This window comes from Ambystoma mexicanum, chromosome 4p (assembly GCF_040938575.1).
Source record: "Ambystoma mexicanum isolate Mex_15411 chromosome 4p, UKY_AmexF1_1, whole genome shotgun sequence".
Lineage (NCBI taxonomy): Eukaryota > Metazoa > Chordata > Amphibia > Caudata > Ambystomatidae > Ambystoma > Ambystoma mexicanum.
In genome coordinates, this window is record NC_090927.1 from 607,931,988 (window position 1) to 607,958,486 (window position 26,499).

The 26,499-nt window shown below is 43.4% G+C and overlaps 1 protein-coding gene across 2 annotated transcripts in view; it reads left to right on the forward strand.

Annotated features, from left to right (window-relative positions):
- Positions 1-26,499, forward strand: part of ZNF451 (zinc finger protein 451) — a 1,463,718-nt gene that overhangs the window by 933,517 nt on the left and 503,702 nt on the right. The window contains exon 10 of one of the 2 annotated variants that reach the window (XM_069606175.1): positions 14,295-14,453. The exons of the other annotated variant lie outside the window; for it this stretch is intronic. Within the exon in view, the coding sequence (XP_069462276.1) occupies positions 14,295-14,453 (159 nt within the window). The remainder of the gene's footprint in view (positions 1-14,294; positions 14,454-26,499) is intronic. 2 annotated transcript variants of the gene reach the window in all.

Genomic DNA, 26,499 nt, shown 5'->3' on the forward strand with positions numbered 1-26,499 from the left:
TCCCTTAAAGCAAGGAAGTCCAGATTATCTCCTGTAATCATATCCACTATTTCTGTAGCATGAGCCACTAGGGATCTGGCATGGATTAACACACCCTTAATATTGGAGAGGTTGGTGTCATTGGACGTAGCAAGGTGTTTACCCTGGCTTGATTTAAGGTGTTGGACTGGCGTTGTAGTTGGAGCGGGATTTGTATTTCGGATGTAGGTTTTGGTTATAGTATTGTTAACCATGGTGATGGCTTTTAGATAGAGCTATTTGTTGGAGGTTTGTGGAGTCTGGTTAGTCTGGCGTTTCTGGCTGTAGGGGAGCATGGAAAAATCGGTTTACTAGAGGGGTGGGTGGCATGTGGGTAGGACCCATGCCGCTAGGGTATTCAGGAGGAAGTAGGGAGGGCAGTTAGGATCAGGCAAGGTGGGGCGCTCAGGCTCAGGTTCTATAGCGCCTTTCTCTAGCAGGGTCAAAATGTCCTGCATATGGAGCGGATCTGGAAATTTGAAAGACCTGTTCCCTGGTGGATGATCCTGCCTTTTTAGAAAGGGAAGGCAGTAACCCTAGCCAACTGTTTCCATTGCCCATGCATCTGAAGTAATACACCACCATTCTTTCATATGCTGTGAGAGTCTGCCTCGCACCTTGGTCTTTTGGAGTAAGGCCTTAGAGATTTTTGGAGGCTGAGGCGGTTGATGCAGTAGCTGAGGTTAAAGCAGCCGTTGCCTAGTCGGTCTTAGCATATTTTCCTGTCCAACACGGGGGAATCTTCTCTGACCTCTTCGATTTGATAGTCCTCTCCCTCTTCCAACTGAAGAGTAATGGTGAAAGGATCTGCCCCTCCAAGCTGTACCAATGGGGCGAGATGGTTGTGGATGTCTGATTGCAGCGCCAAGGGATTTGGCTGCTGCTTTGGATGTCTGCAGCTTCTCCATGCTGTCAATGTTGTAAGAAACTTGAATAACACTTAAATGTGGTTTAAATATGCTGCTCTGAAATATTAAAAAAAGACAGCCTTAGATATGCAAATGAAAACTTAAAAACTAAAACAAACTAAATGCAGTTTAAATGTGCTGCTGTGAAACATGAGGATGTCTGCTGAATCTGCTTATCAGTATGTTGCCATTGTAACCATATTGCCTTACACAAAATTGACAGGGTGTACATTTGTTGTATACATCCAACATAGCTTACTCAAAATCGCCTGTTATACATGTGGCTTAGTTAACATAAGGGTTTACCAATGATTAGTTGATTGCCTAGATTGTAAAGGAAGTGGTTATTTCACAATGCATTCATTTCTTACATCTATTGATTGTACATGCTCCTGTTGACTCACATTCATGATATTCTACATTATTATTCTAATATGCATGTTTGTTTGATTGTAACTGGATAAAGATACAACACTTGTAAAAAAAAATATACATTTTGGACGTATAGTATACTACGTACATTCTTAACAAACAGTCATCTCATGATTGTGATTACACAATGAACTCAAATATAATTGGTCCATATTCTCATAACATCTCGAATTTGTGTATCAAGTCTGATCATCCATTATAGACAGTAATTGTGTGTTAGTTATATAACAACATGCTAACCCGTATTGCATGGAGCTGTTCATGTTACAGAATGAGTGAAAAGAATCCTCTGTGTCAAGTCATGTAGTTCTAAAGATCACTTAATAACAGAAATGGGGTCAATGAAAACTTTTCGTTAAGTCCTATGGGGACCATGGAGTCAAGCCTGTGGATCCAAAACGTTTCCCTTTTTGCCAATAACATGTTAATGTTGCCTCCTCTTTGTGGGGACTTTACTATCTCCAAGACTACATATCTCAATTGAGCTATTGTGTGTCTGCTTTCTGTAAAATTTCTAGCCACTGGAGACTTCCGATTGTAAGTTCTGGTATTGGAATTGTGTTCTGTTAATCTTTCCTTGATCATTCTAGTGGTCTGTCCTTCGTATAACTTGCCACATGGACAGATAAGGCCATAACTCAGAAATTTAGAATCACAAGTGGCAAACTTGGAATATTTGTCATGTGTATGGGTGTCTTACATGGTCTCCTCTCTGTATGCTGTTGCAGTGAAAACAAAGGAACGTTCCATATTTAGGTTTGGACATGTAGGTCTGTCTTTGTGAGTCTATTCTCTCAGCTTCGACAAGATTGTCCCTGAAATGTTTCCCTTTCATGTAGGCTATCAGTGGTTTGGGGAATAATTTGGTCAAATGGGGGTCTAATCTTGTGATCTTCCAATTTGTCTTCATAATACAGCTGATATGCCCACTTTTGTTTAGAGAATCTCATCCGGTGTACAAATGGAGCCTCGTTTTTGGGGGGTGTTTGGGTGTGAGTAGAGTTTTTTCTAGTCTGTGAGTTGCTTAAGTGGTGTCTGAATAACCTCTGTCTAAATCTGTCAGTCAGATTGTCTGTTGCTTCACGATATCTTGTTTCATCAGAAATAATTCTTCGTATGCACATGTATTGACTCAGTGGTTGGTTGTCCTTAAGGTGTGAGGGGTGATAGCTGGTGTAATGTAGTATGTTATTGACATCTGTTGGTTTACGATATACTGATGTTGAGTCTGTTCTCTTCAGGCGTCATCATAATGTCAAGGAAATGGACCCTGGGACTATCAAAGCCCATAGTTAATTGAATTGTTGGGTGCTGATCATTTAAATAATTTAGAAAGCCTTCCATTTCTACTTTGGGAACTTTCCAAATTCCAAAGATGTCATCAATATATCTTTTCCAGCAGATCAATTTGGTCTGTCATTCGCGATGTTCCAAAGCGTGTTGTTTTCAAATATGTACATGAATAGGTTTGCATAGTCGGGGGCCATAGAGGTGCCTGATGTTTGTAGATAATCTTTTTGGAACCGAAAGTAGTTGTTGTATAAGATGATTCCAAAGTGAAGATTCTATCTGATTGGAAGTATTCTTCACGTAGTAATACCCATTCAAGGCCATCTAGTTCCTCACTGTGAGGGATGAATGTGTATAGACTTTGGACGTCTAAAGTGAATGGTGTCCAATTGGAATCAAATTCCGTCAGTTATTCGAGTGGTTAAGAAATGTGTTGTCTCTTAAATATTTACTTGCCTTTTGGACTATAGGTTGCAGTAATTTGTCAACATATTTGGCCAAGGGATCAAAAATGCTGTCAGTTGCTGCCACAATGGCTAGTTTTTTGTCGTTAGTAATATCAGATCCAAAGAGCATTTATTGAGGATCTGTTCCCATTTCTTAACAAAGTCACTGTTTTCTTTGCAGAGAGTAGGTCTTAAATAGATTCTGAGGCCCCTCGGAATGTGCGTTTAGCTTTGTACTATTGGGCTAATGTGAAAACGTGGAGTTGTTGGGGGATTTCTCTCCTGATTAATCTTTCTAGGTTGTTGATTAATTTCTCTGGGGTTTCTACAGTAGAGGATATCCTCTCTGGATCTTTAGTTAAACCCAGTATCCGTGATGCTGCTTCTCGCTGAATGCTCATGTTGCATGTTTTGTGGTCATTAAACTGATTTTAGAAAATTACATAATTCTATGTCTGGTGGGTGCGTCCCGTTGTTAGTGCCACTCCACGTGATTTAATTTTTTGATGGATATGCATTGGTGAATATCAATTTCCATTTTGAAGTAAATTGAGAATAAAATTGTGTATTAGTTATTCTACTAAACTTTACACATGGTTAAAAGTATTCATTTATTACTTATTACCTTGAATTGTACCATTCATTGACTGACAATGCTGTCAGTACATGAGGTGTGCAGGGGACAGGAGTGTCAACCAATTGCAGACACTCTGTCTTCTGTTATTGTCCATTAGCGACTTTTAGTGCCCGAGCCGCATTTTTCTCTCCTGCACCCATAAATCTCCTTAAAAAAATCATATCACACGTACAGTTACTAAGGTGTACGCCCCAGCATATCCTTTTGAACCAAAACATTGTATCAGATACCGTTTGTTCCTTTGAAGCTGAGAGCTGGTCATTTATGCCTACTGGGAACAGTGGTTGTCATGACGCAAGTTCTTTGAAGTTTGGGTGCTGGTAAGGGTTATTTATGACTCTCTCCTGCCCCTGGAGTGATTACAGCATCTGCCTGTATACAAAGCAGATTCTCAGTCCTGTAAAAGGAAACTGACACAATGCTGAGCCCAATTCGGTTTTTCACTTTCCTATAAAATGTGCTTTTAGAAAACAAAATGGACTGTTCTCCAATTAACAAAAGGTTGCTGTATTCATCCATGTAACTGATTTCTCTTTGTGCCTTGTCATATACTTTTGCTGTAGATGGGCAGCTAACATAGCACATTTCATTGTGCGTATCTTTCCAGATTCTGTGCGCCAGCTGCAGTTCACATGTTGATTTTTGAAGTCGGCTCTTTTCTCTTCATTTTTGTATATATTTCTTTACACTATTGCTTGGGTTCTGGGTGGAGTGCTCACCTTGGGTGCCTTTCAGACTTTTGTGTGGAATGATCTGATGATCCTCTGGACATGTTTGTTTAAATCATAGGGTGGACCACTTATTTGTCACTGAGAAGTGAAGAAAAATCTCTCTCGTCCTTGTGGGTCACTGGGCATTGGCTCACCGTCATTAAAATGGCTTTCAGTGCATTGAATGAGATGTTCTACTTCAGGGTAGATTAGAGAAGGACCTCTTTGCTTTCAATACACCTTCTCTCCTCGTCTCCTTTGCAAGCACCGTATGCCACTCCAGAGAATTGCTTCTTCGGTCGTTTATAATCGTGTTGCTTACTGAATACATTCTCTTTTCCTGCGCTGATGTCCAAAAGGTCAAAGATCAGGGACAACCAGGCCAATCACTTTGACACACAACAAAAGTCTCTCTCTGGTCTGTTCAAAATTTGCCTGAATCATCTCCTGTTTCCAGAGGGGTGGAATAATGTAGGCTAGCATATCCTCTTTGTCAGGCCTTTTGTGCTGCGTCTTCAACAATTTAGGTTTGAACAACTTGATGAATAAGAGTACTTTGAGTTGTTAAGATGGTCATTAAAAATACCTGGCCTGAGAAAGGCAGTAAGTTTAAACTATTATTATTTACTCCTACATCCCGTCCCCTTTCCTCCATACTTGTGGGACATTCCATCCTTTGGGACGGGACCGGAGCACTTTTGTAAAAAAAACATCAACAACTGTTTTGTTCTATTTTTACACGGGTTACCATACATGGCCGTAACCCCGGCCCCCTGAGCTCCACCCCGTGCATCGCCCTTCGGTCTTTTTTCTATCGCCAGGTCTGCAACCATTTAAGCAATAATAGAGGATACTTTTTAGAGGGGACGGCGGGCGGGCGTATGGAGGAAAGGGGACTATGGACTAGAAGTAAGGTAGTCACTACGGTGAGTAACTTTGATTACTGCTATTGTACATGTTAGTAGATTGTTTTTCGGTTTAGTTAATTTCAAACCAAGCTTTGCCTCGCTTGTTAGTAAAGACTGTACAGTTTTGAGTGGTCAGTGCTCTTAAATCGATGCTGTCTTATGCTGGAGTGACTGTGAAGGACCCTCTCCTTTGTTATGGAAAGGGGGTTACATTGAATTCAGGTTGTTAACTGTATTAAAAGGAGACAGAACTTTGAATATTGAAAACAAGACTTCTCCAAGGCCACAAACCATCAATCCATTGTGCAGGCTGTGTTCTCGATATTATGAAAAGTTTACATTAAGTATTTCCTTTTAACAAGTAGTCTTCTATGTGAACTTGTGTGTGCCCTGCTCATTAGTTTTGTCTCAAATAGTTGCATTTTAGCACCACCTATGAATCAATATGATTGTTATGGAGAGAGAGTCCAGTGTTTGATGAAGTATACATGTTTGACACTGCTTTCATCATCCTCTCCACACTCAAGCCACTCAGACATTGGTAGCTCAGGTCACAACTGAACATGGGCAGCACGTTGATAGTCACTTACATTGTGCAAAGGCAAGCTTGTTGATTTGCTTTGCTGTATCATTCGACATCTCCACCTCTTGCTTCTGTAATTTTATTTTATTGCTTATTGCATGGACCTAGCTTAGGAGCCCTTTACAACAGGAGCCTACTGGCATTGGGCTTGGTATTTTATACAGAATCGCTGTTGTTTTGATAGAGAGGGAAAGGGATGTTCATAAATCTGAAATGTATTGTTGAAGCCTGCAAATACACATGAGAAGGCAACAAATGAGCAAGTATTTTATTATTTGTAAGTGGTTAACTTTATTGCCGTCTAATGATTTTTAGACTGTAACCATTTTGCTGTCTTTGTATTGTACAAATATAATTTGTGATGGTGTGTTAAAAGGGTGCCTAGATTCTGTTTAGCAATCTGTATTATTTTATTCAATTTTGTGGCACTTTTCTATTTGTGTTACTGCTTGGAAAACGCACTTTAACAGAGTACCAGTTGTGTGCTTAGTGTCTTTTTGCGTTTATTGGCCAAGATTCCATGGAATAAAATGTGGCTAGACTTATCATTAGTCTTCTTTTGTAGTAGTGCACTTGTCTTAAAAAGATGATCTTTAGCATTCTGTTTTATTGCCAGTCTTTAAAAGAAAAAGCATACACATCTAGGCATAATGCTTAAGGTGCAAGTAAAGGGGGCTTATTCATATTGTGTTTCGGAAAGAGGAGAGTTTCTCCAACTAAGCCTTTTTGTATGAAAGTGAATTTAAAAACAGGACTAGATGTGGGGTCTAGGTTTAATGAAAAACATAGCTAATGTTCCATGTTGCAAAACACCAATTTGTGATGTGCATGGAAAAGGTTGATATTTGTATTCATGTTTGAGAAGTAGCACCTTCTACAATTCGCTTGACATAAAATAGAACAGCGTTAACAATAGACTTAAATGTGCCCTGATCAACGCTCGCTCCATAGGAGCTCATGCCATTGACATCCATGATTTACTACTACTTGATCAACAACTAGACTTCAGACTTCTTGGCCGTCTGGGAATCATGGCTACACCCAGCGTCTGGCCCATCTCTCGCACTAGTCATCCCTCCTAACTACACTATCTTCAGGACAGACCGTCAGTAATACCATAGAGGTGGAGTAGCAGTAATTTCCAAAACCACCATGCTGTTTAGACCATGCCCCATAGACCCAGTTCCAGGATATGAACTCCTGCTCCTGAAGCTCACCACTGATCATAAAACCACATTCAACTTCCTCCTTATTTACAGACCACCTAATAACACTAACAATCTCGACCTTGACAACCCTTTGCTCATCACTCCGCTGTTGAAACCACTCACTAAATTCATTATCCTAGGAGATATCAACCTGGGATTTGATGATAAATCAGACCGCAAAGCCTCTGCCCTCTGACATGCACTTTACACTAATTGTCAATTGTCCTACACACATTAACTGAAGAATCCTTTACTGGTTTCTCAAGTCCAACGTAACTATTCATTTAGAATCCATCTCTGAAGTCACTTGGACCCACCACTTCCTAATACGTTTTGACCTTTTCACCACTAAGGTACAGGCTCCCCCACTCGCCAGTCAAAGCATTATTTCCATCAGAAACACCCGAAAACTCACTGCAGAAAACCTCATCCCTTTACTTGCAGACTCACTCCCCCGCAGATACCAACCCTGACGGTATCACCACTCGTTACGTTACATGTCTGAAATCCACTCTTGACACAGTAGCCCAACTCGCTTCCAACATACCACACAAACCAAAGCGAGTGAACCTCTGGTTTGATGAAGAACTCGTACTCTTATGCTGCAACAAAAGAGCATCTGAGCACCTTCACAAAAAGAACCCTTCCACCAATACAACCAATGCGCTAGCCTTCGCTTGTAAGACTTGCATATCGGCAGTGATAGCACACAAAGCTAACTCCCTCAATACCTGCATTACTAATGCATCTTCAAGTACTAAAGAACTATTCTCCTTACTAAGGGAATAAGAATCGCCGATCGCCACAGTATCACTGGCCACACTGACAAAGCTTGGTGTACTACCATTCAAAATGCACTGGCACTCAAAATTGTCACCCTACAAGAGAAAATAAAGAACAAGAGAAAACTACTAGCCGGCAAATGTATGCCCTTGCACCTACCTAGCGTTAACGCGGATACTACCGCATACCAATTCAAATTCAGTAAAGTATCCCAAGATCAGATCTTGGACACCATCACTACCTTTAAACTTTCGAACTGCAAAGGTGATGGCTACCCGCCTGGTTGGTCAAACTCTGTGCACCAGCCCTAGTGCCCATTATCTCTGACTTTATCAATGCATCATTTACCTCCAACTCAGTCCCATCTAGCATCAAATCAGCATGGGTAACCCCACTACTAAAACCCTCCCTTGATCCCACTACCCCTACCAACTATTGCCCCATCACTAGCGTTCCATTCCTACTGAAGATAATTGACCAAGTAGCCTAGACACAAATCCAATACTACTTGGCAAGTAACCACCTGCTAGGAGCCAATCAAAATGTTGCCCTAAACATAGCACCGAAACCGCATTACTAGATTAAATAATTCACGACAAGTGCCTGGCATTGGCCGAAAACTTGAATTTTTCCCCAGAAGCCACCCTATGGATGAAATAATTCCTGTCGGAACGCACATCTAGAGTCTTTATCAGCGATGAGACTGCTGACCCTAGGTGTCCCTCAAGGCTCCTGCCTCTCACCTACACTTTACAATACATACACAAAACTACTATTTGCAGCACTTGACGCCATGGGTGTCATCTACACAAATTTCGCAGATGACACCCAGATATTAATCACTTTCACTGGGGACCACAAACGAGACACTGCCACTAGCCGTATGATTTACCCAATCATCAAAAATTGGATGGCCACCCATAGCCTATGCCTGAACAATGAGAAAACAGATACTCATTGTAGGCTCCGCCGCCAACCTAAATTCTCTAGATGATAGCTACTCTGCTATAAATATTTATGGTACATCCATCCCAGTCCTGCAACAAGTAAAATCTCTAGGTGTCTACCTAGATGCTAATCTCTCCATGAACAAGCACAGCAACATCTTGTCATCTTCCACCGCTTATACTACAAAACTTAACTCACTTAGCTGACAATTCTTCACACCCCAGTACTGCCTTACTCTAGCACGAGCCCTCATCCTCCCAAACCTAGATTACTGCAACATCCTTTTACTGGGTACCACGACAACAAATCTTGCCAAACTGCAACTACTACAGAATAAAGCCCTACGTGCTGCCTTTGGCTTAAAACGGAATGATCACAACTCCCATATTAGAAGAGAAGTTAATTGGCAACCTGTCAAAGCGAGAATCCTCTTCAAGACCCTGATCACTGCTCAAAAATGAATCTTTAATGATGCCCCATCCTATTTGAACAGCATAACCAAAAAGGTTTCAACCCGATCCCTAAGATCTTGTACCAGCACACACCTGAGCGTTCCTCACTACAAGAACATAAGGGTGAGAGGCTCTAGCTTCCCAGTAGCCACACCAATGCTCTGGAACACTCTACCAGCACACATTAGAAATGAGCAATCGCACCTGCGATTCAAGTCAATGATCAAAACCTGGCTCTTTGACAAATTCGGTTAAGGTCGACTAACTCTGTCAATGTTTGTTAACATGTAACTGAACGGATGTATGCAACTAGTTTCCTAAGTCTGTAACAAATAGTTTTTAAGCAACCAACGCCGTGATACCGTTGGGTGTGGGCGTGTAACAAATGCAATAAATAAACAGTAAGGGAGTAAAGTGAAAACTCAACGGTCAGGTATTCGAAATCCGAGAGAAGGTGGGGTACAAAAGATATGCTAAGTAGAAGAAGAGCGGACAGTAAAAGGAAGGGGGTTCCAATGAACGAAAATGGGAAGCAGCGCAAGGGGTTTGGTAACAAAAAGGTGAAAAGTACATTAGAAGGGAAGGTCGACGAGCAGGGGGGTAGAAAGAGACTAAAGAGGAAAGGTAAGAAAAAGGAGCAAGATCATGAACCAATTTTAAAAGCGTAGACAGAAAATGGAACAAGAGTTTAGATTGAAAGGGTAGAATAGAAGCAGATAACAGAGAAGCAGGGAGGAAGAGCCAATGAGTAGTAGAATAATAGATTGAAGAGGGGATACGGCGTGATGCAGAAAGGCCAAGTAGGTGGGTGGAACAGTCGATTCAGAAAAACGTAAGGGCAGACATAAGTTTAGAGGCATTAAAAGAAAAAAATGACGAGCACGATAAAGGTTTTAGAGAAGAAAAGGACAGTTGTGTGCAGTGAGTGGATTATGAGAGGAAAAGGGGGGAGAAGAATTGAAGAGAACTCAGATTACGAGTGAAGGTAGAAAAGGAAAGCAAAGAGGGAGGCAAAGAAGGAAAGGGGAAGCAGGAGGAGGGAGCATCTCTGTTTTAAAGGGGCTCAAGTGTAGAAAGTGGAAGTACATCCCGCATTGAATAGCGGAAAGGCATCTAGCATTGAATAGGGGAGAGACTCTAGAGTGGAGGGCATCATCAAAGTAAGAAAAAGATTTGTGAATCATCAAGTGACATGAGATTGAAAGAGGAGATAAGCGAGGAAAGGGGGATAGTGTAGAGGCAGAATAAAAGGTGGCCAAGGACGGAGCCGTTATAAACATCTGAGCGGAACCAAGGCCGGTAACGCCAAGAGAGGAGAGAGTAGTGAGACGAGTGGTGTGGTCGACAGGGTCAAAGGATGCAGAGCGATCAAGAAGAATTAGTATAGAGGATACTTTGTTGTGACTTGTGGAAAGAAGTGAATCAGATGCATATAGGAGAGCGGTTTCGCTTAAATGAGCAGGCCAAAAACTGGGAATGAAGATGGAAGAATGTGAAGACTTAGCAATAGACAATACGTTCCAAATGTTTGGACAGTAAAGGTAGAAGGGAAATCGGAAGTTGAACAGAACATAGTGGTCAAGAGAGGTTTTTTCCAAGATGGGTGAAGTAGTGCCATGTTTAAAGGAGGAAGGAAACATGGAAGAAGAGAGAAAGGTTAATGGGAGATGTGAGATGGGGAAAGGGGCGGAGGATAGATAAGAAGGTATTAGAATAGAAGGGATAGGATCATTAGGGGAAGCAATTGGGTGGACATGCGAAAGAAAGTGTGCAGTATCTAGAGCAGTAAGGGGAGAAGGGGGGACAAAGGGACGATGGGATCAGAGAGTGTTGGGGAAGGGATGAGAAAGCAGAATAGAGGGAGGAAGCTTTAGCGATAAAGTTGTCGTAAAGTCGTGGGCAGGGGGAGGAGAGTGAAGGATCCAGCGGACGTGGAGAAAGAATATTAAGTCAAGTGACTGCGAGGATTGGGGGGGGGATAAGAAAAGAGTAACTGAGAAACAATATTGTTTTGTAACGGAAAGGTGGAGAGAATCATAGGAAGCGTGAAGAGAGGAAAGCTTGCGAGATCAGAAATACATTGAGACTTTTTCCATAGATATTTGAGTTTACGAAGCAAGGAATGAAGATACTTAAGAGACAGAGTAAGCCATGGTTGAGGGGGTTTACGGGAGGGAATGAGGGATAAGCAGAATAAAAACCAAGAGTGGAAGTAAGGGAGGACTGAATGGAAGCAGCCACATAACATGGAGAGAATAGTACAAAGGAACGAAGATGGGGAGAGAAAAGGCCAAGAAGGATAACAAGAGGGAAGTATTGAAAGAGCGAAGCCCACAACACAAAAAGAGATGAGGCGCTAGAAGGAGTCGACATAAAGGTGGAAGAAGAAAGAAGGAAATGATTGGATGATTGAATAGGGCATGAATGAGCAGATGCTTCGAAAGGGTCAGAGGTAAAGATGAGATCCAAAGAAGACCCAGACACATGAGAGCGGACAATTTGGAGATAAAAGATGATAGGCAGCAAGACAGATAGACGAGGCTGAACGGAGTCCAGGTGTACGTTGAAATCAAGACTAAGAAAGAAGGGAATAGAGATTGGTCATAAATGACACCAGACTAGGTGGGTGGTAGAAGATAAGAAAATAAAGCGAGAAGGGCTTGGAGAATGAAGAAAGATGATATTCAAAAGACGCAAACGAGGCAAGATGTGGAGTTAGGGGGAGATATGTCCAGGAAGAGTGCAATTAGATGCCTACACCGCCTCCTTTTCCTGAGAGGCGGGAGTATGGAGAAGGGAGAGGAAAGAGGAGGGGTGATGATGTTTAGTGAGAGTAATCCATGTTTCTGTGAGACAGTGAAACTGGAATTTAAGCCATTGGAAAAGGTCAAGAGTGGAGTGGGACTTGTTAAAGATTGAACAGGCGTTCCACAAGCCGATTGAAATCAAAGTCGAAGGACAGGGTGAGATGGGAGGAGAGATGAGTTTGGAAAGGTGGCGAGAGATGAAAAGGAGGACAGGACGAGAAGTGAACAGGAATATGAGTTCATTGAGAAGATAGATGAGAGATGAGCAAGAAAGACATAAGGAAAGAAAAATAGTCAGGTGGCATGATGCGGGTAAGATGGTAAATCACATTAAAGAATGTGAAATAGGTTATTAAAGAGGGGTCCATGGTGCAGGAGGGCACAGTTACAAACAGGGGTAAACCGGAAAGGTAAGCTACCCTTTGAAAGGATGCCCCTTGGAGGTTGGATTTAAGGGTAGAGGTAAGATTTGTGAGTGATCATGTGGTGTTGCGAGCACCATCACTGGAGTAGGCCGGGAGGACCAAGCAGGGCTCGAGCTGCGATGTTGTGCGTGCCTGGGGTGGCGTTCTTACGGGACCCACAGGTCTGAGCAGCAGGTAGGTGCGGCGGCGGTCCCCGGGCAGCACAGGGTTAAGGTACTTCCTTATGTTAAGTCACGTGAGGTATCACATGACACTGCAAGTACCATCACTGAAGGAGTCAGGAGAGGGTCAAGAAGCACTAGAGCTACGATGTTGTGAGCCCCTCGGGCAGTGTTTTTCCAGGACCCACAGGTCTGAGCAGCATGTAGGTGCGGCGGCCTTCCCTCTTATGCGGCAGCCAGTGCAAGGAACTTGTATTGGTTAGTTGGCTGCCAACTAATAACCTGGAATTTAGCCACTGGATCCATTAGAAACCATGCTAAAATGGTGCTTTCTGGATCCAGTTGCTGACGTTTTTTTAAACATCTCCTGAATTGCTATTAGGAAAGCGCTCTGCATGATTTGATTGTATCAGATGAATTTGCACTGTTTCCACTGTATGAAAGTGTAATCCAAATTCCCCATTAGAAATCATTTCTTAGCTGTGATTACGCCATCGTATTGGAACTTCCAGTAAACATCTAACATTGAAACACTTGGAGTATCCCACCTCTGCCATACTTGGTCTCTGGCGTCGCAGGGAGTTTATTTGAAGGCTGTGTGTCCGAATGGGATTTCCAGTTTACCATTTCCTAATGGCATCTTCTCAGTTCAATTGCTAATGTAAAGTCCTGCCTATATCTCTTCAGCCCATATGTAGAAAGTGTTTTGATTTTTGTCCCTCATTTACCCAACCCACATACATGCGCAAATAGTGCCCTACAAGTGCCACACTTTACCTGCCTCGTTGCCCCTTAGTTTCCCTCACTGCGCCTCTTTCCAACCTTCAAAACCTCTCCCCAATGCCTATACTAGAATTGATTTTGCTGAAGCCTTCTGATGAGCCCCTTTTATCAGTGCTATTTGCAGTTATTTTTCAAACTTTCTAATTTGCATTCAATTCTCTAAATTGATTCATAAGTTCCACAGCTTTAGCACAATTTTTTTCCTAACAGTTCTGTTTGACAAATCGTTTTCTAGCTCTTTTTTTAAAACAATTTGTGGATGGGGGATCTGTGTGGCTGGAAAAGGGTAAAGAAGTGTGACATCTATACCCTGTGGGGCACCCTTCAGGTTAGTGTGTGGCAGGTAAGAGATAATGAACTCTAAAATAAATGACTACAGGTGAGTATGTTTCCTCGTTCTAACCTGCACAATTTTAATGGCTAAAATGATACGTTTTCTGCTTGTAATTTGCATTATCTTCAAATGGCACCAATTGGGAATAACGGAATTAATTGTATTTAAACACGGCTGGGTGTGGGTGGGTTGGGATGTTAATTTGTTGATCGTCAAACGGTTAAGGCTTCATATTGAATGTCTGAATTTGGTAAAATGGGGGTTACATTTTCATTTTGAAGGGGACACAACATAAAATGTCTCTCCTTCGAAAATAAATGCTAGCGGGGTGATCCTTAAACATTGGTAAATGCAGATGGTATTGCTTTGACTGTGTTGATGTGTGCACGAAAACATACTTTGTGAAAGATTTTCCTGCATGGTTATAAAAAGTGTTTCCAAATTGCTGTTGACAATCGCAGAGGACTCGGCAGATCCATCTGCAAGTAACGAGCTGCCAGACGTGGATTACCTCCGGACAATGACGCATATCGTGTTTGTTGATTTGGACAACTGGGCAACGTTTTTCACTCGGCTTCCAGGACAGCTCAACCAGGGAACGTTTGTGTGGGGGTTTATAGGTAAGCAATAGGAAGAGCAGCTCATTGGTTCTCCGTTTTGTTCCCGTTAAAATGTTCGCTACACCCAAAATACCTAGTTGCAATGTTTTAACTCAATCATGTTCTCATCAGATAGTCTAAGCCCTTATTTCCAAACTGTAGTGCACTCGACTGAACCCCCACCGAGCCTTTAACATATGTAGGTTATGTGTAGTTGGTTTCCAAATGTGATCTATGATTATCTGTTAAAAAGTACACATGATGTACCTCTTCCTGCTAATTTTCTGAATGGTAGTATTTGGTTGTTGCAAGACAATTTTGTTTTTGACAGTGTACCTTATAAGGAACAGGTTTTTCTCAAAATGTTTGAGTTGGCATGATGGATCTGGGATTTCTGCGAGGCACACAGTGTGTGCCATGTGCACTGTGCGTCCTCACCAAGGTTTGGAACATTCAGATGCGTAGTATCCAGTTGGAAGAGTGTATCTAATGATCGACATGCTGTGCTGATTTGCACATTGCCTCTTTCTAGGTAGGATCCATGATTCACGGCCAGCTCCTTCAATTTCCATAGCGACTATACATTGTGCTGGTTTGCCATTTTCTAGAACATTCTGGAGTCAAACTATATTGTTACCATACCCGTTTGCCTCATTTGTCCACAGCAGGGTTCACTAATCTGTTTTACCAACATGGCGAATACCCAGTAAATACAGCAAGCTTGCCATTTCAAGGGTGGTTACTCATTATGAGGCCCTTCAGATGTTTTGCACAAATCTCATCCGCTCTAGCCAGCAGAGACCGTAGAAACACCTGCATGGCCACATAATTGGTAACCATCTTGTCCTGCTGACTGAGTGTTCTGCTAGAACTTTTAGTGCGTCCAGGAATGAATGGTCAAGTGGAATGTTGAGCGCAAGTTAAAAATGAGTGTCCTAAGTGTGTCAGAAGAGCCTGAGCTGAGCGTGTGCGCCTCCATGTTGTCATCTTGTAAGGGTAACTGAAAACTAAAAAGCAGTGTCATTTTCTGCGTGAAGCATCTGCTTGGTCAGTGTCGGCGGAAGCGATTGGTTGCCGGACAAAAACCTAAGAAACGGTCCCTGCTGTAGCTGGTGCGCAGCGAGGAAGCAGAGATGGGTAACCATCCGTATTGCCTGTCCCACTGGGCAGTAACTTCTGTGAGAATGTGAAACCCTTGTGAGTGTGGGAGGAAGTTGAGTATTCTGTGCACAGTGGCATTTGAAGAATATATAAACTCCCGGATTAATTCTACAAGGCAACAAAATGCTAAGAGCCTGCATAGCTCTTTTCTAGGGGTCAGGTCACCCGATGGGCAGAGCAAAGTATCCTCAAAGAATGCCCTTCAGTGAGCATAACTAATACATGCTAGTACTTATAAGCAGGGCTGTCATTGGGCCGGATCTGGGATCCTGCAAAACAATTCTCCCCGGATCTGGGATCCTGCCTCCCCCTACCCCCCCAAATCCCAGGGAATCCATGTGCACTCAGTGTGCACTTTACATTCATTTTCGTATGTTGCAGTGCGTTTGTGGTGATTTGAACCATGGTCTCTAAGAGACACTTCGACCACTTGAGGGTCTGAGCAGGGATGTTCTGAAATCCCATGTCAATGCTGCACTGAATAGGAAATATTGATGTGCATTTTTGGGGGGGGGGTCTAAAAGGTGTGCACATTTTGTACTTTCTTGAAAACATAAGAAATTCTGCTATTTTCCAAGTGTACATGATTCATCTTCTGAAGGGTTGATCTGCCCGCCCGCCCCCCAATAACGCCCACGCTAGGTGGGATCACCCATTAAAAAAAGGCAATTGGGTCCACTTATTAGCTTGTTATTGGAAGGGTTCACGCAAATGTGTGTGAGGCAGGCGTTTGTGTGGTGGGGTGAGGTGATCGTTTGGTATTCTGCCATGTACCCATGTTTTTTGCCAGGATTAGTGACAAGTTTACAGCGGTGCAGGAGGTCATGATTAGTATAGGTGCACAGATTGCCCAAGCAAGCGCTCTTAAATTGTACCGTGTTCTCTCAGTTTACTACCTTGGAACATATTTGGTAAAGAAAACTTGCCTTTTCTAACCCTCGCCTGTTGTCCACTTTAGTCACTGATGCTGGCCAGTCTCGCTTGGACTACTGTAATACAGTTTTTAGGTCTCCCGTCCCGACCTATTCCAATTTCAGATTCTTCAAAACGCCATTGATCGCATCGAATTTTTATTCTTCACAATCTACATTGGTTTACTATCCAACAGTGGATCTCTTTTAAGGTCTTTTATTTGGTTCACCACTGTTTTTAAGGGTCTGTCGCTGGCTATCTTTCATCTCGGCTAGTGTTGAACCTACTCACCGCAGCCCATTCAATAAGGGGGTTTGTTTGTTCCTTTTCCATTCTGGCGTCATACCTGTGGAATTTGCTCTCGCTTTGTGCTAATTGTAATTGCTCATCTCTTTGCCCAGCTGTTAAGAGTTGATCGTTTTTATCTCGCCGCTCATTCATTTACTTTAAAAACAAACAAAAAAAGTTTTATTTACTTGTAAGCACTTGGGGAAAGCAATATAGTACACTTTACACCGTACATGATGTGACGCATCTTCATCATACAGTGCATATGAAACGGTCCCCATTGCCTTTTACCACGTAGCTACAGGTTACATCTACAAAATAGGTTTCAGGATTAGCAGTACACCTCCTCTGTTTCGTTTGCCCAAAGTACATCTTTCATCCACATCTCCACCTTGGGCAGTCTATTCTGCTTCCATTTTATCAGTATACATCTCTTGGCTAATAGTAAACACATAGTCAAAAACCTGCGTTTGGTCTTCAGCATCTTTCCAGGATGGCCCAGCAAACAATCGTGTGATGTCAGTGTAAACTGCTGTTGCACGATTTTAAGCAGTGTCTGACTCACATTGAGCCTGTAATGTGCCAGCTTAGTACAAGACCATAGCATATGAATCAAATTCGCAATCTCGGATCTACACCTGGCAATTGCACTCACAATCTGTACTGAATAGTTTGATTTGCAATGGGGACAGTGTAGGCGGTTAAAAACCTTAAATTGTATTAAGCGGAATTTGGAGTTAAGTGAGATTCTCATGGTCAGGCCACATACGGCCTTCCATTGAGCATCCGAAAATTCCATCTGCAGGTCTCTACACCATTTGTTTCTAGCTTTGGTCTTCACTAGTCTGATGTAGTTAAGACCCAGCCTATACAATATGGATACACTTTTTTTTTTTTACTAGGACAAGAAGTGACCACAATCAGTGGAACACTTGTCTCCCACAGACCTATTGCTACTGGATACCAGTCAATACTACAAGTATTCTAGACATTTTACAGGAATGGCCCTTGTAAGGACAACCGTTATATTTCAGATGAGACTTTCACGGGAATCAAGGGCGCAGGTGTTGCGCGCCCGTTCCGAGACCTTTCACATGCCCAGGAGGGCCACTGTAGCTGCAGAGGGGAGGCCACGCCCCTCATATATTCACTGGCATCCACCCACAGGGCCTAAAGACCGTGGGAATCAAGGGCGTGGGCGTTGCGTGCCCGTAGGGTGTTCAGCGCCTGGAGGGAGAGGCGCAAAGAAAGCCCAGCCTGAACGGAGTGAAGACCCTGTGTATCCTGTGGACTGAGGACTGAGGGGCTCAAGGAAGTGACTGAGTCCATGAGGTGAGCCTGAACCAGCTATTGCCAGACAGTGTTGGGAGGGGGGAATTTGGAACTTTACACACAACACCCGCATACAGGCGCATAATGCGCACAAGGCCCGGCGCTGCAGCACAAACAGCACAATCCCCGTGTGGTGTGGGAAGGTGAGACCCCTTCCTGGACCTGACTTCCAAGGCGCCTCTCTACTAAAGCTCTAGGCTGTATGATGATTGCCCCCACCCCACAATGTTGCCTTCAGAGTCACAGCAGGTGGAGACATCGCCTCCCCTTGCCACCTCCCCCCCGCCTTGATAGGGCCCCATAGCCTCACTGGTGCAATAGAAGCCAATTATGGGTAGAAGACTGAGGGGGGGGGGGGGCTTGTTGATCAAAGCCCCGGGTGTCACGCAGGGAATGGGAGCTTGTACTGGGAGCTTCTGCACGAATGGAGCTCCTGCCCAACTGTACTTTGCCCCTGTGTGTGTCAAAGAGGGAGACTCTGTGGACCCTACATTTAAGCTACACTGCACTTTCGGCCCACAGGTGGGGCCCCCAATACGGCCCTATAGATCCACCTATGGTCTTGCTTCGACTTCTCTCCTTAACTCCGGTCCGGAAAGCTCCTTCCTGGATGATTCTGTACCCCCTGTTAATCTGTTAACCCCTGGAGGGGGTCTTGACTGTACAGCCACTGCCATTCTCCTGGACACCCTGGCCAACGGCTGTGAGAGGATTTCCAGCGGCATTTCGAAGTTGACTGGAGCCAATGTCTTGTTGGCTCCACCTTTTGGCCCCACCCTTGGCCTCTTCCCTGGGTGTGGCCCCTTTTCGTCCATCTTCTGGCCCAAACTCTGGCGTCACAGTCCCGCAGTTGCCATCTGCTCCCCCAGAAGCCGAAACACACGCGCAAGCACACTCCCCTGTTTCTGTTGTGCCCATGTCTCTGGATCTCTGGATTGCGGGGGCGATAGTTCAGCTGGTCTGGGCGGGGCAGGAAGGGTGGACAGTCCAGCGTGCCGTCCAGCATATTTCTGTTTTTCCTGGGTCCAATGTGGGCTAAGTGCAGAGGAAGAATTGATTTGCATACATACAAAACAGCAAGATATTTTTAACAAGATGATTTTTGTCAGCTCCATGCGTTTCGGGACAATTCCCTTCTCTGGAGCGGTAAATCTTGAGTTTCTCTTCTATTTTTTCTATTCTTCAATTTAGAAATCTACAATCGGAACATACAGATCCAATTAAGTACAATGTGGTCGATTGATCTATGTTTATAAACACGTTTTATAACACGCATTTTGCTTCTCTCGTGGCTAAATATTTAACATTCACCTGGTGTTCTGTAACCTAGCATTTCAAGTGGTTTATAAGCAACGTTAAATGATACACTTTGCTCTATCACAGGTAAGGTCCTGTAGAGAAATTATGTGGAAACCCTATTAGAAAAGTCTTCAGGGTAAACATTTCAATGCTATACTTTGTTAGATGATACAAGGTCTTCCTACTGAGGGCAGAATCGTCAGTCCCGGGCGCAAGTCTGTTTAAGAGTTCTTACATGCACAGCCTAATGTTTAGCAGTGGTCCCCTATGGCCAAACTCTAGGTCCTATGATGGTCTGTGGAAAACCGGTCTTTACTGTACAAGAAAGGTTTGAAAAAGGCGGTGGTATTACCAATTAAGCTGCTCATCGCTACAGTGGGTTCAAGGACCAGCTAGTGTCCCTGTAATCCCTTTCAGTCCATTAAGAGTCCCTCAGATGCTCACCTTTTGATGGAGACCATTCACCTCCACTCCAACCTCCTGTGCTGCCACGAGATGTAGCCTTATTGGTCTGTCCCTATTTAAGCGCCACCAGGATGTGGGTGCATTCTGTTGAAATCAGTGATTGAGGTGCACTGAATGTTAACTCATCTTGAGTGTCTCTGAAATCAAAGGGATATGGTGCATCCCCTCTCCCTACCATAAAAACGCCACTGTATATCCGATCATATTGAATAAGTATATTTTGAACTAAGGGTTTAACAAAAAAGCAGCACGTTTACTCAAACTGCATTTTCTTTGGATGGTTCGAAGTGCTACGTGATGTCATCACGTGCACGTTACCGTCCGTAATATGTCAAGACTAGAGAGCTTCATGCCGTGTCATGTCACTTCTGTTACTTAATTGAATATCTACTGGATCCCATGATACTGCTGTCACCCTGTAGATATATATTTACCAAAACAGCACGTTTTGTTAAAGAAAAGGGATTTTTTTTGTCTTTTCTTGAAGATAGTTGCACGCGCCACATGACAACATCACGTGTGCGTTAATGTCCGGCATACATGTCAACAATAGGGGGCATGATGCTCAATCCTAAGTATTACAGCCGACGCACACAAAACACTACTTTTACGTTACTAAATGTCTAATGGGGCCCCTGATGTTGCTGTAACCCTACTATGTTGATACATTGTTAGATATTACATCGGTAATGTTCAATGTCAGTCCTTCGCATGCGCTGACAAAAATCATCTTGTTCAAAAGATCTTGCTGTTATTGTATAAATGCAAAGTATATGCAAATCAATTGTTCTTCTGCTCTTTGTCCACTGGACCAAAAAAAAACAGAATTATATTTATGTTTCTACTATAAAGTGGCGAGTAAACATCTTTTTTGAACATTTGAAGGAATTATCTGAAATAGAACTAGGGCCAATTGTAGTAATGACTGGTATCCAGTAGCAATAGGTGTGGGGGAGACGCAAGTGTTACACTGATTGTGGTAACTAGTCTCTCCTAGTTGTACTGAACCCAGTGCCAGGGTTGTAATTCTCTCTCGCATCCTCCAGCGCCTTAAAAACATGTTTACTTATTTCTTAAACCTAGGTGTGTGCCTGACCATTTGTCTATTTTGCAGATTTTACACTTTTTTACTCTCAGAATTATTCATTATATACGACAGTATCAGGGTTATGGGTGACTCTGATGGGAAGGTCAACCGGCGGGCCTTAAACGCTGATCTCGTGTGTTGGTAATAGAGCAAATTATTTTATATTATTGTTCACTTGGTAGGTGCTTATACAGCAAATAAATACCGTTTCAAATCGCCCACAGGACAAAGGGAGGGAACAGTGTGAAACACTAAAAAACAAAACAAAAAATAGTGGGGGTCGAACCTACTATGACCTGTGAGTATTCACAAGTGCCTGTGCTTGTGGGAGAGCCACAGATTAGTGCATAGTAGAAGTTCATGGTGAGGAGAGTGCTACACGGCCAGGGGCCGCGATTGCTAAGTGCGAGCCTCCAAGGCGGAGGGAGTGCAAGGGCAAGTGCTGAAGGTAGGCGGGAGGTCAGGGACCCAGAGGATGCATGAGGGCCCAGAACACCAATCACAGCAGCTGTGCAAATTAGCAGAGGAGAGAAGAAGGGATGGAGGAGGTAAAGAGGAACGTCTTGAGGAGCGTCCTGATTTTTGAGGGAGGAGGAGGCTGTTCTGTAGGAGGGAGCCATCTGAGGAGAGTGATTGACCACCTACTCTCTGTTTAGCTAAATGCTTTGCACAGAGTTGATGCCAGAGGAACGTAGAGGTCTAGAAGGAGAGTATTTAGAGAGATGAAGTTGAGGATAGTGTGGTCCCTGGGCCCAGACAGCCTTGTGGAGGATACAGAGGGATTTGAATTTAATCTGTGCAGCAACCGGGAGCCAGTAAAGACATTTTAGGGCAGGATAGATGCATTCCCTGGGCTTATGGCCAAGGATAAGTCTTGCTGCCCTATTCTGGATTAACTGAAGGGGTTGCAGAGTGGAAGAAGGTAGATTTAGGAGGAGGCTATTGCAATAGTCAAGCCTAGAGAGAACCAGGGCACAGGTAACATTGAGCCTCTGGGGAAAGTGCGAAAAGGAAGAATTCCTTTGAGAAGGAAGAGCTGAAAGTGTGACTTCTTGGCAATGTCATGAGTATGGGGCAGGAAGGAGTGAGAGGAGTTGAAGAAGACTCCAAGGTTTCTGGCTTCAGAGGAAGGAGGGGGGGAGAGCCAATGGAGGAAGGCCAGAGTGAGGATGATGCCTTCCCATGCAACAAAATGACATGCACTGAGCAGGTCTTGCATCATCCTTATATTCATAGTCTGCCATGTTTTCTTTATAGCCCCATATAGCGTGGGAGATCACGAGGAAAATCCCCATAGAGGAGTATTTTTATCATATGGTGCTTTCATGTCCTGCCATTAGAGAAGGTGCTGCCACGCCTTAACTGTAGCCCCTTTAGGATCTAGAAGTTACATACGCCTCCCAATAGGAGTGACTCTAAGGGGGCTGCTCCCGCCAGCTCCATGCCGACATAAGGCGGTTCCCCCTTCCCCATGTACCAATAAATTGCGTAGTAGATTTGTACCACCACATAATACATAGCAAATCTCGGGGCTGCTATGCCTTCCTCCTCGTAAGGCATTGCTAATGATGACCATTGGTTATAGGTCAAAGTATCGACTCAAAAGGGTCGAATGACAAAAGGGTGGATTCAATTAGACCGAAAAAAAGGATCACATTCTTTTTCTTTTGGGGGGGTTCCCCCCAAACACCTGTTTTTGGTGTAAAAACACCTTTTTTTAGCTAAACTATAGCAAAAAAAATATATATACATTTAAAAAAGAAAATGTGATCCTTTTGTTTTCGGTCGAATGCACTCTCAACTTTGGCATTCGATCCTTTTGATTTAGGTCCTTTAACTGGACACCATGACCATTTAATTCTCACAGGCCATACGCCCACACAAAAGCTGTGAACTCCTCCTCAAGTTCTTTAAAGTATGCTCGGTCAGGCCACATGGGTATATTTGAAAACCTATAGTGCATCTTGGACAGTATCGCCATCTTAAGTAGCAAAAGTCTCCCCAGCAGCGACATCGGGAACCGCCACCATCTGCTCAGTTTTGCCTTCAGTCTAATCATAGATTCCTTCTAGTTCTTTTCCATAGTCTACTCCTGTGAACGGGAAATCAGTATCCCTAAAGGGCCACCCGTATCGGCTGATTTCTCCGTCCCATCTGTTAACTGGTATAACTGTATATCTCAGATGTATTTCAAGAACCACATATTTCCCATAATCTACCACTGCACCCACCATTCATCTCACATTCACCCCCGGGTCTCTACCATACAATAATACGTTGACACATACCGCAAATCGCCAGCGGCTCACCCCCACCCCCCTCCCGGATCAAATACCAACTCCTTTGTATTTAGTGCTCATGACGTCTGCCATAGACTTTTACCATAGCAAACAGTAGAGGCGACAGCGGACATCCTTGTCTCGTCCCTCTTTTCAGTTCAATCATTGAAGATAGCACACCATTTGCACAAACTCTCGCCACTGCCTTCGTGTACAGCACTCTGATCCAAGCCATACAATTCGGACCAAACCTGTAGTTCTTCAGCACTTGCATAAAGGAACTCCCATGAAATTGTGTCAAATGCCTCCTACATATCCAATAATATTGCCCCCACTTGCACCCCTGGGTTAGTCCTTGAAATAGTTATACAGCCTGCGTATATTTAGCGCAGTAGACCACCCATGAATAAAACCTTTATTGTTCTGAGTGAATAATGCAAGGCATCAGAGGGAGAAGCCTATTCGCTATGGCCTTGGCAAAGATTGCATCCACATTTATTAATGACAGCGATTGATAGGAACCGCAATAGACCGCCACCTTATCAATCCAGGTTTAGCAATATCATTATTGTTTGCTTAGCTGTGTCCGGGAGTATGCCCTTCAGTAATGCTTCTTCCCACCCTTGAAGTAAATGGGGAGTGATCATTTTTGTAAAAGTCAGCTACCAACCCATCTGACTTGGGTGCCGTGCCTCACTGTATAACATAGATAGTACACTTGTTCTCCAGCGACAGTGGCATCTCGAGAGCCTCCCCTGCTCCACCTGAGAGCAGTGAGGTCGGGATACCTTGAAAATAATGCTCCATTTTCCTCCCGGTCCACACTGCCCCTTAGTTGGTGTAACTCAGTGTAGAATGCAGTGAATACTGCGTTGATGTCTGTAGCTGTATGTTCACATACAGTATGTTGCAAAATCCTGTTTCCCACCTCACCATGTGAGTGAGAAATCAGCTCAGCTGGTCTGCTTCCCGATACCTCCTGGTCACCAGTATGTCTATAAAATGTAATTCCCTTTGGGCAGCTTTCTGGTCTAGCTCAGCCTTAATGGCTTCTAGGCGTTTGGGCGTCTGGTCACAGATATGTCGTTGCTGTAACGTCTGTAATTTAGCCTCTGACTCTTTTAAATATTTTCTAATGGCTTTCAATACTCCATATTCAGTAGGCAAGGCCTTCCTCTAATAAACGCCTTGAAATCTTCCCACAGTGTTGCTATTGAGGAGGCCATGCCCACATTAGCCTTAAAATACAGTGACACACATTCCTGTGAATTGAGGGAAAAGGCAGAATCCTGAAGCGCTACTTGTTTAAACTGCCACAGAGTTTGCGGTCTGCCTTCCCTGTGCCAATTCAATACCATCGCTATTGGTGAGTGATCCAGAACATGCTAGGTTTAATAAAACCCCCTGTAAGATTATTTAGCAATGTGCCCGACACCAACTAAACATCAATCTACAGATGCATATCATGGACCATAGAATAATAGGTGAAACCCTTATCCTTTCCAGGCACTAGTCGTCACGTGTTTACAAATCCCATGTCTTGCGTGTGCCTAATAACCGATCGCGCTGCTCTGGCAAAAAGACCTTTGAATGAATTGTGTCCACCCACGTATTCCTCATCTTTGATATTCTTATCTCGCCAACTTCGCTGCTTCAGAATTTTTTTGTGCGACAGATGACTGCACGATGTTGTGGCGTCAATGTCACCAGTAGTATAAGTAGGGTTTCCTGTTTTAGGGGTTTATTTTATTTATCTTCCGAGGGTGTTTTTCCAGTGTTTAAAAAACCTTCTGAATCTGTGTTTATCGGTGTTTTCCTGTTTGCCCCTTTAAAAAATCGCAGACGACTGTTTTTCCAGGTGTAAACACAGAAATGTTCTTTTATTGCTTCATTGCGTGCATATGTAGGAGCTGTATTTCCTAACACACTGTCATGTAACCAAGTATGCGTTGTTCTGTAACCAGCTTTGACTCTATATGTAACAGTGCCACAATGCCTCCCAGCTGCTGCGCGGTATATACATATTAATAAATAAATAACATTGTTATATGTTAGCTCGTATACACGGGGAGAGGGCTGATGTGTGCATTTCATTTTTTCAAAGGCAGAGAGGTAATATGTTACCTTACTAAGCACACCCATATGTCTGCATTTGACACGTTTATTGTGAGCTGGAATGGGAATAAACTTCCCTTGCACATATGTTCATGGCAAAGGTACACCAGCAACATAGGAGAGTTTCACCCGTTGGCATGGCAACGGCAGCAACAGCAGTTGGATGTGGGCTAATTGTTCGATGGTAAGAAGGAATGAGTCAAACTGATAATGGAAGGCATGACATCACAATGCCCGTGCTCAGAAGTAAGGCAACCACATTTTACCATTATTTAATGTCTTCAGGAAAGTGTTGCGCATAATACAGAATATCACGTTTCATAAATGCCTCTTTGCCAGTGTTATAGATCATGTTGTAATGAAGGGACATCACAGGGTAACACGAATGGCACATGACTGGTGTTTGTTCTACTTTCGGATCAGTTCATAATCCGGCACAAACACCAAATATTTTGCTTAGTGTACAGCTAGAGTGTTGAAGCTGATTCCTCGCAATCATAATTGAGCTGAACGTTTTATTATCGAACGCTTCCCTCCCTTCTGCATTCCCATCATTCAATAGTGTTGTTTCTTTCAGAGGAGCTACACTAAGGCAATGTATGGATGCAGTGTGTTTCCAGAGTGTAACCCTCCCTGCATGCCACAGTAGGATCGTTTTAGAGGCACATGCAGCGGTTGTCCAATAAATACATTGTCCAAATAAATAATTGTCCAAATAAATAAACAAGGCCGTGGCTGAAGCCTGTAACTGCCTCTGGCCACGGCATGCCACTTACACACCTGCAGAGAGGCAAAGCTGCCTACAATGCACACCCACTCCCCACTACACCTCCCCTCTCATTACAACGCTGGCACAAAACCATTCAGTGACTAATGGCCCATCATTAGCAGTTTCCTTCCAGCATTGTGATGGGAGGGGCTAGTATTAGCTGCAGGGGAACTGAAGTGCCCTTATTGTCGTGCTTATGAAGAAATCAGCACAACAATAAGGGACTAATTGACAAAGGAAAAAAACAAAAGCAGTTCGCAAAAATGCACTCAATTCACCTTTGGGCCACAAGGTGGCAATGGTGCATAATCATTTAAGGCATTAAATACAACTCTTTCAAATAGCTGCCAGGATAGGTCA